This window comes from Hesperophylax consimilis, chromosome 22 (assembly GCF_061612785.1).
Source record: "Hesperophylax consimilis isolate HC1 chromosome 22, BYU_Hcon_1.0, whole genome shotgun sequence".
NCBI lineage: Eukaryota > Metazoa > Arthropoda > Insecta > Trichoptera > Limnephilidae > Hesperophylax > Hesperophylax consimilis.
In genome coordinates this window covers 20,175,753-20,192,166 of record NC_142857.1, presented here as the reverse complement: position 1 = coordinate 20,192,166, position 16,414 = coordinate 20,175,753, and the positions used below count along the sequence as shown (strand labels likewise).

The window sequence follows — 16,414 nt, the reverse complement described above, 5'->3', positions numbered from 1 at the left end:
ATGCCACAGAGTTTGGAAATGATACGAATCGGAACCAATTCGTCGATGGTGTTGTGTTGAGTAATGATTGTAAATCATCAAAAACTCAAAGAGAGAGTTATTCGTGACCTAAAATTAAATGCATGTTATAATGTGGAAGTTAAAAATATGAATAAATCAATATGTTTGGTTTCAGCGTCAATTTTAAGATCCATTCCATACGTCTCGATATTGTTGATCAATGGCTGAATGTGAGTTCGGGACCAGTGAAAGTGAATCCGTAATCATTCCATTATATTTTGCGAACTCGGAGTGAGTCAAACGCTTTCGGAATCATTGGGCTCTTTCCGGTTGGAATGACCCACTCCTCTATCAGGGTCATGTCACCTCCGATTGATCTGTTGCAATATCATTATAAAAGAAGTCTTCTACAAGAACTTGCAGTATAATGTCTGGTCCTCATGGTATTTTTACCGAAACTAACAACTATGTCAAGTCCCACTATAATTACGCTTAAAAAGATAGAAAGACAAATATTTCCCAATAAAGTCATCGGTTTTATCATTTCCAAATTGAGATTCTGATGTTCCCCTCTTAAAGAGTGTAAAATTCCAAAGAAAACCGTTTTCATTCACTAGGTAAATAAAAAATAAACAAAAAAATGGAAGAAAAATATTTTATTACGACTTACTTCAAGTACAAATAAATTATACACTCAAACTGAAAAAAAATAAAAAGAAAAGTAGATTTAATGTAAAATTATAATACATTTTATATTAATGTTGCAACATTTCATTATTAATGAATTCTACTTTATATTAGAATTAAAATAGACAAAAGTTAGTCATCAATCCAATACATAAAAAAGTTGCATAAATTGATCCATAATCAATTCATTTGGTTCATTAGTGCTTTTAATAGCAGTGGTTGTAAACCTTTTCTCGATTGTTTTTTGGTTTTACAATATTTTGTTTTAAATAAAGAAAAATCTATCCGGGACAAATCTTATGAATATATTTTGCCAATTGGAAATGGCTCCTAATTATGACACATATACAAGACATTTTGAGAATAAATGCGCAGAAGATTCTACAAACGGTGCTCCAATCCTAATAGCAGAACGTTACCACCATTAAAATATTAAATATCTTGGTAGCGAATCTATATTTAAATCCATTCAGTTAGCTCGTTTTGTGTTGGGAATTGCAAATGTTAATCAATATAGAAGATAGGACCTTTGTATTTTTTCTGTGCACATAGAGGCAAATCATTTTAAAGAGGACAAGTTTTTCAAATAAGTTTGGAATACCTGCCTGCAGTCCCCTCTTACCTCGCAAATGCCCAAAGATACTGGGTACATAGCAATGTTAAGTCCATTTAAATTTAGACTAGCGATTCAATTCGACAATGCTAATTTTTAAATTATTTTGTTTCATTCTCCAGCTTCCTAATAAAAACATAAGTATTATAAAACTAGCTGTACCCCGCCACGCGTTGTGGTTCAGTCAGTCAGTGCAGACAATTTTTTTTTTTAAATGTGTTGCTTTTACGTCCAACAGATGGCGCTGTTTTTTCGTGTCAAAATTTCGGGTGAAGAACTTTCGGAGATTTAAGATTTTGAACAAATGAACAATTACATTTTTATTTATATAGATGAAATAATTTTTTTCCATTCAATACACAGCAAGGGTCTCTTTAAAATGATTTTCCTGTTCCTATGTTAAAGGGCTCATCCACCACGCTTTGGAATCTTATCCTAACATTCTAGTTACAAACACCTATTAGTCATTATATTCAGAAGAAATATATTAAAAAGACTCAAAACTAAATGTAATACCTTAAATATATATTAATTCAATCGACCTTAGCTCCTAGAAGTGACAAAATAAACAAAAAAAATCCACACTTTTCAACATTCAATCGTTAGTTAATATTCGCACTATCAAATCTGTTGACATTTTAGGACCAGAGAATAACAAAGTTGTAAGATTTCATCCATTAACTAAATCGTATGCCCTGTTCACATTTGGAGTAAAAAAGCATCAAGCTTCTTTTTCTAGCCAATGTGAACTGTGGTGGCAAAAATTAGCAACAAATCAGTTGCTAAGTTTTGGAGTAATTGGCCAATATGAACAGGCCAATAATTAATACCATCAAAATATTAATAATTTAAAGAAAAATAATAATTTAGTTTTGTGCGAAATAAAATGATAATAATTCCCAAATCTTTCTTACAATAAATACATATTTTTTTGATACAAAGTTGTTACAATCTGCTTATTTTCTTTGTATATAAATAATATTCAATCATTTCCAGATACCACAGTGCTATAAATAATTTTTAATACAATCGGTATTGAGCTGATTCTGTTAAAAATGCCGTTATTCGTATAATATATTTATTAGCGCAGTTTGAAAAAAAAAAAATTGTATTGCTTTTATTAGCAAATTAAGTTTTCTGCTTGAGGTTTAAAAAGTAACTATCTATGTAAAAAGGAACATAAAAATAAGGATGGGCCCTCACAATGGTACGTATACATGTGCGGACCGAAACGCGAGTTGAGCCACGAATTACGGGAAAGGAACATTTCGCACCATTTGCAGTTGCTTTGTTCCTTTCCCATAAGTTTAGGTTCAGCTCGCGTATGTATACGTAGCATTATATAATAATAAGGCGTGATACCTATTTATTAATAACCTATGTTAAGATCTTGAGCAATTCTGATTGCCACGGTTATTATTTAGTTCTATTAGGTCATTTATCTTTAAGATTAACAACTCAATTGACTTTTTAAAGCATCATCAAATGATCAATTATTTGAAAAAAAACATTATTAATAGACAGTTTGATGATTTCTTCGAAAAGTGAAAAGGTTGTTATAAGCAAAAACCTTAATAACCAAGAATTCATTTAAAAATAAATATAAAAAAAACAAAAATGTGGAAGTAATTTTGAAAAAAATAATATTGAGTTATAGCTGTCTGTTTCCGTTGATGTCATAAGAAATAAAATAAATCACAAGTGCGAATCATCCTTCTTAAAATAGTAAAACTACTGACTCAAATATTGAAACTACCTGCTAAAGAGACACATCCTACTAGTAAAGTGATGAATCCCAAATATACCATTGTTTGGTAGTTGTCTACCAAAAGTTGTTCATGTTTCGATTGCGGGCGTTGAATCTATCATCGCCCGGGGTGTTCCAGGGGGAGGGGCGGCCTCTTGGGCCCCCGCCGCGTGCACCCCGCCCCCCGCGGCCCAGCATCTTGGGCCCGCCCCCGCCCATGGGCCCTGGGCCCGGGGGCTTGCTGTTCCCCCCGGGCATCTTGAGGCTGCCGTAGAAGTTGCCGCCGCCGGGGCGCGGCTTGTTCATCATGGGTGGGAAGGGGGGCACGTCCATGCCGAACCCGCCCCAGGGCATGTCACCTTCGGAAGAAAAAAAAACAAAAAAAATCGTCAGTCGAAAAAAAACAAAAATAAAACACGGGCGAGGGGTCTCCGAAAGAGACCCATTGAAAAAAAAAAAAACAATCTACCCACAGAATCAAAATTAGCAAATATTTGTTACTTTTTTTTCTACCTTATCGCCAACTAACAAGAAACATTGGTGAAGTGAAGCCAAAGTGATTTTTTTTTCATTAATTACAATAGACGCATATTTTTTCCACTCAGAGTAACATATTTTTAAAGAATGCTACCCATTTCCAACCTCTAAAGTTATGTACCCACGCTCATTAATGTTCGATGGTTTTATGCTCATTCGAACATGTGTACCTTCTCGCTCAGTGCCTTTTTGTTCGATGCGGAAAAGATTCAAGGTTTTGGTGGTATATAACTACGGTGTCTTGTGTTGAGCTGCTCGAGCGTGCATACGCAACGACGAGCATAGTTCCAAGTCAACATGTTCGATCAGTCAAACCGTCGATCATGAATATAGCTTTAGCTTTCTTTCGCCTTTATGTTTTTTATTCTCAATATCTGAGTGCAGAGTTCTGAGGGATGACGTATGTAGCAATAAAAGTCTTCTTGGTCAGAATAAGCAGTTTAATGATAACACTATACAAACACATTGCAGAGATATATTTATTATATCCATCAAATGGTTCAAGAAATCATAAAATTCGTCACACATTATATAATTTGTATATTAAAACAGTCTGCTTTTATCTTGGACAAGCGAAAAACCAATTATTGTAGCTAATAATACAATACACAATGAGCAAACATAGTTATGGTAAACCACTGCCTTCTTTCAAATAGGGATGTTGAAAATATTGGCGATATAACGTTAAACGTCCGTTGTCAATAAAGTGCGCTTTAACTGTTTGCATAATTTTATATAAACTACAGTCTGAATATATTTACGGTTAAATATGTTTTTAATTATTATTACATCGGAAGTCTATAAAATATGGAATTATATACACAACATCTCAGGAAAATAGCTTTTGAAAACCTTACCTAATTAATTAATTTATGAAATAAACTAGACAGATTTAATATTTTGAAAAGTCAATATTTTTTACATCTCTAGTTGAAGAAGTTGGTAATATTCAGTTATCTATTAAACGATATATTATTTTTTATTACAATATCTTGGAAACATAAAATTACTGACTAGATTTTTAATCAATTTTCACCAAAATAGTGACAATAACTGATGAGACACTGGAAGTGATAAAATAAGTTATTGTTAAAATAAAACTTGAGAGATCATTGTCAAATAATAAAAAAAATAATCTAAGGTCTTAAATGATACAACACAAAAATGACAATGGTCTACACAAATTAGAGACTCGAGACTTTCAGAATTTTCCCGTTTAGGAATGTTTTGGGCCTTGAATAATACTGATGACTATGTGACTAATGAATTTATGTTCTTCGTCCGTATTTCTAAATTACTACAACATTTGGCGGACACGACGGAGATACGGGGTTAGCAAATAATGCCAGTCACTGTACTACCAATGAGAAAATGGTATTAGGAAGTAATGCATCAATCGTTTCAGTTCATGGTCGGACGAAAGTGGAATGTTTAAAGATTAATAATCGATTAATCGGGCATTCATAGTTATGGAAGACGAAAGAATCCAACAGTTAAAAATCTGGAATGTAAGATTATTCATTTGAGATAATTACCAAAGTTTTGCATGGAATCGTCCGTGTAGTCATCAAAACCGGAACCTTGAGGGGCATCATGTTGGTCGCCTTCTGGTTGGGAAAAGCAGATGGTAATGAAATGGTCTCAGAAACAGATGATTGGGGGGACGCCCCAAAATAATACAAAACACAAATTAAAATAATAAATTAACAATTTCGACGATTCAAAGCAGCGATGACATGGTTCTGTGATATAATACTGTGGAAATAATGGTTTATTATTAATTCATTAATTAATATTAAATAAAAATTAATTTATGTCACATTTAAACTTCCAGTGTCTCAATCAAATAACATATTGCAGAGTATTAACACAGGTAGTTCATAATAATAATGGGTATTTAATATTATATTGATTAGCAATAAGTCTTGGTTAGAAAACAGTTTTTAGCAAACAGACCAAAACATGCAAGACCATAGATAATAAAAACAAATTGTGGCTGAGCTACGAACCAACTGCACAGACTATCAAAGCAGCTATGCAATGAAAGTTGTGTTTGGGGAGTAGGCAGAAACAAATGCGGGGCGTCGCTGTGCGCAGATGTGTTTTGCAGTATTATGGGTGAACGATGTGCGTGCGGTTTAATACTAATAATGGTTCATGAATTGTCTCCCTTGCTTTATTGTTATCTATGCTGAAAACTGTTTACTACTCATAGATACAAAGAACTTAGAGCATAAATAATACTAATTGTCAGGAGATTGTGACAGTTAATCTCCGTGTAAATATAAAGCATATGTATATAATCACACCATCTATGGGTAGCCAACTACCACACAGTGGTTTCGTACTAGTTCGTAGAGATTTAATGCTCTAACAATGTAAACTCGGGTTACTACAATTTAGTATCATACCCAACCAAGACAGTTCAAACACATTAATGACGACCCAAAAATAAACTCAAATTCTACCAAGTTAAGTTTTGTTGTAATTTTATTACTGGATAAAAATTACTATTTTTAGAGAAAAGATTAACGAATCGACTCTTCGAAAAACATATTTCTATGTGAAACAGCACTGTTATTGAGACAATGAGCTCTAAATTAGCTTCTTCTAGAGCACGTTATCGCGTAATATTGCTGTCAGATGGAACCTTGTTATTCGAAGGCAGTGATGCACAACCACAATTCAAACCAGTGAATGTTTAAAAAAAACAGGTAAATTGGCAATTCTTCTAAAAAGGTTGTGTATCACGATTCTAAGGGGTCAAAATAGGGATAATGTAAGACAAATTATCTATAAATTACAACATAAACAATAATCCAAATTTTTATGTTATTTCATCATGAAAATATTTATTTATGTAATTTCTGGACAACGAGCTCCGGAACAACTGCCGGTTCCAAAATATGGGAATGCAACAGTAATTTGAGTATAATTTATTCATTTTACTATTTGACTAGATCCCTGAATAAGACAAATGACGATATACAAATGCTAACGGCTCACATACATTTACAATGTTTATTTATGTATTATAATACAGACATAGACTTTTGGTAAAGTTTCTAATAAATAATTTTCAATGCCTACTAGGTATATCAGTTGAATTACATCTTATTACCCACAATTAGATTAGGAAAACGGCTTGTGGTTATAGATAATCCTAATTATTTACTTTCTTACATTTCTTTTCAAATTTGTAATAAGAATGTCGACTTGTCCAATTGTTTATCATAAAATACCAAGCAGAATTGATACTCAAAGGTAATTTTCTATTCGGGGGTTTAGAATCACAGTGGTATAGAAACAGAATCTTCAACTGGTGTTTTAAGTTAAGCTTGGTTTAGGTAACGCCATAATCATATTTATTAGTTACACAAAACTTTATCTAGTACATACAGCCATTTGGAGATACAGTTGGGCGTATGTTTTGGTAGATAGGCCCCTGCGATCCTAAACCCCCTTATTCTTAGCCCTTTTAGCTTCGATCTATCAGCGCAACTTTAATCGTATAAAATATATGAGAGATCAAAAGGGTAATAATATGAAAATAACTTTTTCAGGATAATTCATGACATGACTATGAGAAAAAATAAATCTACTCTTGTAAATAATCAGATTCGCAAAATGAAACTTTATATAGGGCATGTCAACATCATCTCTTGTTTAAAACAAACTTTCTAGTATATTCTATGATAATATTTTCAGATTTTTATTACCCAAAAAACATTACATAAAAAGATGAAACTTTTATCAATGTGATATTTTATAAACAATATGTTGGAAAAGGTCTACGATTTTAGGAAAGGAATTTATGTAAATAATATATTGTGTTGTTTCATACTTTACTTACAAAGGTGAAATAGATATTATATTTTGTCCATATTTGTACACAAACAATTTTAAATTTGTTATTTCAAAACCACAAACCACAAATTTAGCATTACTCGTTACTCCTACGTTAATTGTTTTTTGTACACACCTATTATATTTATTCAATGGAAAGCTAGACATTGATATATCAACTATAAGGACACCATTTAATGTGAACAATGACACGATCCACAATTGACAAGACTTTGTTACCATTAGAGCCTTAAAGCATCGACAGAACTATTGCTAGATGGACCTACAAGGTCGGATTGGGAACATTGTTTAATAAATTTACAAATGCTGAAAATCAAACTTTATGAATGTAATAAAATTAATCTCATTTAAATAATAATTATTATACAAAGTGTAAAAAAAAACATATTAATAGTACAGGTTAAATTAGTTTTCTTCGTCAAAATGAATGGCAGCGAACCTGTTAATGGAATCTTTTGTTATTCGAGATCAATCTCTTTTCTATCACAATATTACGTACATTGACTTTAACCCTTAGGATCTGACCAACTACAGTAGCAGTTCAGTTATATCACGACTACCTTCAGGTGCACTGCGATGTGCAGTGTGTAGAACTAGGTTTTAGAAGATTTGAACATGTTTCAACACTGTCCATGAAAATTCGTAAGTAAAATGTTGACATTGTAGATGCCTGTCAATTATCTCAAATATAATTTTCAATATTATATTTGGCTTCGAGATATTTACAAAATATTACCCGACTACTAAGGGTTAAACACAATGGAGAATGGTAGATTGTAAAACAATAATTCCCATAAGCAATGACATAATTAAATAATACAAACACATAAATTCCGCCACCATGAAATATTAAATTTTAATAAGATTTGGTATTGGTATCATAGCTTATTATAATATATTTTTCTTTGGAACATGTATTTATTTGGGAGTAAATTTGTTATTTACAAATGCAATAAATGGTTATAAAATATATTATCGATCAAAGACAAATAATCAGAGACTTTTTTTTTAAGAATAATACATTTTTTAAATGCATGGAAGTCATTGTGTTTCCATTTTGAAGATGTACAAATAATATCACAAAGGTTTAATCATTAATTAAATTATATAGACAAATTAGTAATGATCTAGTTAGGAATGTTTCTATGATAATAAAATAAATATTTGTATAGGGAAGAAAGAACATCAGTGAGATTTTACAAGTATTAAATATGTACGATAAATTTACATTAGGTACTAAAGATCAACTGGCTCAATCAGGTGTGGAAGTTAGGTTAGGTTAGGTTATCGTACAAACTAGACATTTTCTTCCGTAACTTAAATTAATTATTAGAAATTCAAATAGAACATATTACCTTTACTATGTACACGGAGCATCAATATTTCTTATTGTCAAAATGTGAGATTATCCATTTTAAAAAGAGTCGCAAAGATTATTTCCTTTTCCGTCATTGTTACATAATGAGGAAAGAGAAGGTCCAAACACTCGGAATTTGAACATTTGGTGACAACTATTTAATTTTATAACAACAATAATTAAACTCTACAAATCCATAACAGAAAACAGATAGAACGTCTTTTAAAGTCATGGAGACCTGGCTTTCTCCCTTAAGTGTTCATACAAATAACTGACAAAGAATACACAAACTTTTAAGCATCCAAAATGTCCATTCAGTCTGGTCTGATCTGTATTAAATTAGACTAAGCTCGCCTCTTCGTTTATACTCCAATGTCTTTAAAAACAATTCCATCTGTAGATACATAATATATTACAGTTGTAAATATTTGTGGTCAAGCTACGATCAGATGAATTAGTGCATGTATATTAAGTAACTAGGGAATGTAAATAAATTCTAGGTGCAGGCCTAACAATGGGAGGGACACCACAAGAGTTGCAAGTAAAGATAATAATTGTTACATTCTAGAGAGTCTACTATCAATCATATTGAATCAATCGGAATCTATTCATGAAATCAATTGCAATATATTCATAAAATCAATTATAAACTATTCACGGAATATATTCATAGAATTAATCAGAATATATTCATAGAATCAATCAGAATCTATTCGTAGAATCATAGAGAATCTATTCACGGAATCACTCCATGGAAACAAAGTGGGTTGTAAATAAGATTCTGAGTACTTTTAAAGGATTATAATGTAATATTAAGGTTAATATCAACATATTTCTTAGGACTTATATATTTTTATTAAAATTTCGTAATTTTATTTCACAAATACTCGACGAATATAAAATTCTCTACACCACAAAAAAGTCAACATCTATTGGTGTGTATTTAAAGATTTTATTTTCGAATTTTGGGTTCACCGTACAAAGGTAGGAGATTAGGGGGGTTCAATCACAATAATATAATAGTTGTAGGAGCTATCACACAATGGTAAAGAGACAATTGAAAATACCACCAGCTGATTTAAACAGTGTTGAGCAATATTTATTATAGGCAACTTTACTTTAGACACTTGATGTTAACGTAACATAAAAAATACAAAACAATTATTTCGTTAGCTTACTATTAACGGTTAAAGCATTAATTTTTTATTAATGACCCCTTCGATGCAGTTGAATCAATACGAAATTGGTAAATGAAATGGGTTAAAGTTGAAGCTAAAAGAATTCAGAGGAAGATAAATGTGTTACACACAGAGGTTTTGGCTCGTCCCACTAGAATAGTTTAATATACATAATATTATTTTAGGCCGAAACGTTTTAAGATACAGTCCTGCAATTTGGCACATCTAAATTTCAATTGGAAAAAGGGAAGTTTTACATTTTATTAAAATGCCGGGCAAAATTTTATTTAAGAATGTCGTGTAGTCTTTAACGTGAGGTTCGAGCAAACGACATCGTGACGCGTGGGACTTGAGGAGAATAGAAGGGAGAGGTTAATAACTAAGCGATAGTTTTAATCGTTGCATTAAACATTTTGTTACAAGGCCATTGTAATGCTGTAATAGGCACCTAGACCCAGGTGATGGTAACGGATTGCTACCAGTACCTACCTCTGTCATACAACTTATCATTAAAGTGGTATTCTAGACTACATCATCCCATGTATTACACTTGTTTTGTTGCAGTCAAAAATATAACAGAGTGCAGTCGTAATATAAAAAGAGTACTTAATTTTCAATTTGCAATTTGCTAAATGACAGTACATTATACAGAAACAAAATAAAACGAAAATAAAACTACTAGTTTTTTTTTTCTTAAAATAAAATAATAGAGTTCTCTTTTTTTTTCAATTACCTTATTTGGCAGACCACCACATATGCTCTATACAGGGTGTATCGGCACGTACCCGACAAACTTTAACCAACTATTCCTTAGCACATTTGGAGTAAAAAATGTTATGGGCACTTTGCTGTCCGGTAACATTTTTTTTTAATAAAAAATTTGCTATTCATATTTTCACCACATGTCACCACTGTTTTATCCTTTGTCAAAGTTTGAAAACCCACCTGGCAATATTTTATTCGAGTTTCGTTGAATAATATACGTACGTACCTTCATTAGCGCGCTTTTACGATCACAACGAAATGGCATGGCACCATTTGTATCATTTTTAGCTATTATTATTTAGTGTGTATGAAAGAGCGAACATGCTTTTTGCAACACTTGCTAATAACAGCTGTTGAACGCGAGAAACAATGCCAATGACAGTGACGGAGTGTGGATTTTTTTAACATTTTCGTTTTTAATTATAAAAAAATGTCACCGGACAGCAAAGTGCCCATAACATTTTTTACTCCAAATGTGCTAAGGAAAAGCTGGTTAAAGTTTGTCGGGTACGTGCCGATACACCCTGTATATTGGGACAGATTAGGTTAGGTTAAGAGGGGCATGCATGCACCATGCTACATGAGCATGTCGATACAACCACACAAAAACTAGCACTTTTATTTTCTATAATATTTTGCGTCTATATGTATAATAGTCGAGTACCCACAGTAAATTTCTGTACGTCTTGCGTACTATAATCAAAGGGAATTAATACACCGGAGACTAGCACTCGCTAAAAAAACAATCAGTTTTATTATCGAGAAATAGAATAAGTTAGTTGACTAGAATGAATTATGTATCATAAGAATGTTTGAGTATAGATAAGATATTTAGTTTTGTTTTTGTCTAGAAACCTCAGCACATATTGTGAACACCTTAAAATATCAATTACACACACACAGAGGTACGCTATTATTTTATATATCGTATTATTAATCATTTCAATTTTTACTAATGGAAGAAGTTACCTACTGCATATTATAATATATTTGCTTTTTAATTTTAGCACTTGATTTTATTAGTCAAATATAAACAACAATTCCTAACAATTAAAAATAATACATCGCCCGCATTCAGTCAAAAGTCACCAACCACGGAAACAAGGTTTTGAGATATTGCATTTTTAAACACAGGATACCAAGGTTAAATCATATTTGCATGTTTTTAACCTGATCTATGGTGTTGTCGCATAATGTGATCCATCTGCGGCTATCCCCGTACGCGGATCGCATATATATGTGATCCATGAAGTTTCACTAAAACACATACACTGTGTAAAAATGTGCCCGAGATGAGATGGATTACGTTGTAAAGTTTACGTAATCCATCTCATCTCGGGCACATTTTGACACAGTGTATGTGTTTTGTGATCCATGAAGTTTCACTAAAACACATACACTGTTTCAAAATGTGCCCGAGATGAGATGGATTACGTTTTAAAGTTTACGTAATCCATCTCATCTCGGGCACATTTTGACACAGTGTATGTATTTTGTGATCCATGAAGTTTCACTAAAACACATACACTGTGTAAAAATGTGCCCGAGATGAGATGGATTACGTTGTAAAGTTTACGTAATCCATCTCATCTCGGGCACATTTTGACACAGTGTATGTGTTTTGTGATCCATGAAGTTTCACTAAAACACATACACTGTTTCAAAATGTGCCCGAGATGAGATGGATTACGTTTTAAAGTTTACGTAATCCATCTCATCTCGGGCACATTTTGACACAGTGTATGTATTTTGTGATCCATGAAGTTTCACTAAAACACATACACTGTGTCAAAATGTGCCCGAGATGAGATGGATTACGTTGTAAAGTTTACGTAATCCATCTCATCTCTGGCACATTTTGACACAGTGTATGTGTTTTGTAATCCATGAAGTTTCAACAAAACACATACACTGTGTCAAAATGTGCCCGAGATGAGATGGATTGCGTTGTAAAGTTTACGAAATACACATTTTTAAGTCAGATAAAATTTTAAAAACATTCAAATCGAGTTTATCTGTAATCTAAATATGTGTTTCGGGGTTTGTGACTTTGGCTTGAAAATTGACAATATGTATGTTTAAACATCGATATAGAATACTATAGTCTTGCTGCTCTAAATCCAGGTCGTTTATGGTTTCGCAGTCTACCACTAAAGTATTCTATGTCGACGTCTTGAAGCTCAAACGGCTTTCAGATAATATCTATGTACAAAAGTAAGATTGAAAGACAGAACAAATAAATAACAAGACTGAGAGTATAAAACTAACTAAGACATTATATTGCGTCACTACTAATGGCGTCTCGGCATGTACGCACACAATTGCTCACATCCATTTGAAATTGGGATATACATACTTGAAAATTACTGAATATTTTTTGTAAAACAGTTAGCCTATTCAGTTTCCATATTATTTGTTCAATAACATATTTAATCCAGTTTACGTAAGGTAACACTTTAGTTGATATTAAAGGCCAACTGCATATGATTTATTTAATGTGAACAGTATGCAAAAATATATCAAAGAATAATGCTAGTCTGACAAGGGTGCTGTACTTTCATTATATATGTGGGTTTGTCATAACATAACATATTATGAGAGAGTAGCGTACTTGTGAGACTAGCTTAAATGGGAAACAAGTTGGTAGGAGATACAACTGTCGGAAGTGACACTTGCAAGTGAATTGTTTATATTTTCAAAATGTGACAGTCAGACAGACTGCCTTTCAACCAGTTACAGATCCAGCTGCATTAAATTATCATATTCAATGTAATAAATTAAAGATTTTTAAAAAATCAGGAGACTAGTTGTTGGTAGATGATAAAACTGCAGGCTGAGTAACCTGCAAAATAGAGTGGAGATGTTGCGAGCGAGTGAACTGTTAATAATGTGTACATATTTGCAAAATGGTGGAGACAGGTGATGGCTTCAAATCATCTTAGAAAGGAGTCGGGTTCTGCTGCTAGGTAAAAAAGAACTGGATTACAGTATTTAGCTAATGTTACGTGCAACAGAATGATTGAATGTGAAGATAGGGCAGAATTACTGGTAATTTGCAAAAGAGTATTGACTGAAATAGTACGAGCAACTGAACGGTTTACATATTCAAAAGATGGCTCTGCACATTCCATGGAGAAAGAAGTAATTGTGTAATTCAGCATTGATTTGATGTTAGGTTAAGAGACTGTATTCAATGTGAACTTCATTAAAAAAAAAAGAAAACCTAAATTAAAAGTTCAAATGCTGCGTTTCAAAGATAGTAGACTGGAGTAACAGGCACAATAACACTGGCTTGAGATGAACCCATTGAGGAGTCGAATTCTGCAGCCAGATAAAATTAAAAATAGATCCCAATTTCGCCAGGAGACGGACAAACTATACACCAAACACACGCACAAACACGCACACGAGCTATACAAAATTAAGACACTTGTTGAAATGGCGTTGCGGAGGGCGGGGGCGGCAGCGGGGGCTAGTGGAATGCCGGCCAGTGCGCCGCCGATCAGAAGTGGTGCGAGAGCGGCGTGCGACGAAGGAAGCGAGACGCCCCCGATGGCAGGGAGTTGTACGCAGAGCTGCCGCCCAGCCCCACCAGAGACATGTTCTCGTGGCTGTAGCCGAGGTGACGCACGGGCGTAGCATGGCCTCCGTGGCCCTGGTGGGCCAGGTGCCCCCCCAGGAGGCCGTGGTGGCCCCCGTGGTGCGACTGGTGGGACAGCGTGTGGGAGTGTGATCCCGTGTGACCTGGCGCCCAAGAATCACCCCATGTTATTCAGTGTCGCCTCATTTCCAAGCAGGAAACAAGCGGAATGGCTTGGAACTCAAATATAATCATTTGAGGTCTGAATCATTCCGATTGATGACTGACAGGAATGATGGCAATGCTTTCTTGTGACCAGGAATGTCATTCCTTTTCGCACTTAATGTGCTCTTTTTGAAAACTTACATGGATATACTATTATTAAAAAAGGGATGCATTTAATGTTGGATTTATGACCTAGCAAATAAATCCGCAAGACAAGACGCTTGCTCCACTTCCTTTCTCTAATAATAAATCCATGCAGACTTTTTCAGACATGACAAGTAATAATACCAAGTGTATTTCGTTACACGGAGAACTTAATTTGAAACATCAACACAATAAAATTACGTATACATTTGTTCAATACTCAAATACGCAAATGAAAAGCAACTACTCCAAATTATAAAGAAAATCATTTTGTACAGATTGCAATTAAGCAAAATATTTGTCAAAATTAAAGAATTGTAAAATACATAATAAACAGTGTTCGGAAACTAGTGGAACATGTGAATTTACTTCACATTTGGAGTCGATTTTGTGGTATAACTTTTTGGATTTGAGCTTACGTGTTCGAGTAAATCGAGACCGAATATGGAATTTTTTAATTCAAATTTGAAAACAATGTGTTATTACTGTCAGCCGTTCATCTTCTTTTATATTTTTTAGTTTTTAAGAAAGAAAAAAAAAACGGTATGCTCACATGGAACCAAAGTTTTTTGGACTCTCCATGTGATGTATATTCACCAGTTTCCAACTTGTACCACTAATTTTCAGACCCATGTCTAAAGAAAAAGTAGAAGCATAATTTTTTTAAGAAATAAAATCAGACAAGATAAGACACTTCGTTTTGTTTTGGGAAAATAACATTAAAAAGTTAAAATTGGCATTAACTCATGACATTCTGGAATAGTTGTGTTGAGACTATTGTGTTCCCAATTGTGATATGTTGAAGGTAGTGGGGGAGGGGAAGGAGATGGGGACGAGGATGGTGGGGAAGTACCGGGCTATCTGGATCTGGTAATTTCGAGCAACGTTTCGATTTTGAAAGGTGTTCTTTCACAAGAAAATAATAAATTATGAAATAACCCAAATTTAATCAAATGAAATTATGCACATTCCGGGGTTTGAACCTGCAAACTTCGGATTCATAGCTGGCTCAACCACTCAACTATAGAGGCCATCAGAGTGTTATCGCTTTTTGCACATCTTCTAATAATAAAACAAATTGCTGGACATGGCACCATGACACAAAAAAAGTGGGTTAGGTTGTAAATTGAGAAAATAAAAAAAAATACAATTAACTCGAAAACTATGGTACTTTTAATAAACATGATATTCTATTTTAGGAAAGGCGTTGGGATCCCCCATCCACAGTCGAAAAGTTATCCACTACTTACCGGACACCCTGTAAGTTTATACTTGTATGATACTACACAATAATGCAAACAAATTATAATAATAATCTACAGGAATTGCATAAAACAAACACAGCAGAGTCTTAGCATGATCAATAGAAAATTTAATATATATGAACTGCTTTTTTGTTTTAACCCCTGGGAGCTGAATTCCTGCATTTGCAGTGTTGAAGAATTGTGCCCAAGCACGTCACGAAGCACTGCAATAGCAGTGCCGACCTTATACATTCATTTTGACTCTGGATATTACTTCTACTGGGTTCGTTAAACACAAAAATCAAAATGTCACTTTATCAAGTATGGTATTGTCTACATGTTGGCTTTAATAAAAAAAGTATTTTTATTTATTGAATATTCTTGCCGGCTCCTCCGGGGTTAAATGACAAGTTGATATTTTGTCTTCAAAATAAAAAAATAACATACATATGTACATCACAATCGCAGTG

General features: G+C 33.4%; 1 protein-coding gene across 3 annotated transcripts in view; it reads right to left on the bottom strand.

Annotated features, from left to right (window-relative positions):
• Window positions 1-641: 641 nt before the first annotated feature.
• LOC149413196 (sex-lethal homolog) overlaps window positions 642-16,414 on the bottom strand; it is a 32,732-nt gene continuing 16,959 nt past the window's right edge. For 2 of the 3 annotated variants that reach the window (XM_089645084.1, XM_089645082.1), the window contains exons 7-8: window positions 5,120-5,191; window positions 642-3,406 (exon numbers count right to left, since the gene is read on the bottom strand). In XM_089645084.1, the coding sequence (XP_089501210.1) occupies window positions 3,123-3,406; window positions 5,120-5,191 (356 nt within the window). In that variant the 3' untranslated portion in view covers window positions 642-3,122. The remainder of the gene's footprint in view (window positions 3,407-5,119; window positions 5,192-16,414) is intronic. The other variant, XM_089645083.1, reaches the window with a different exon arrangement.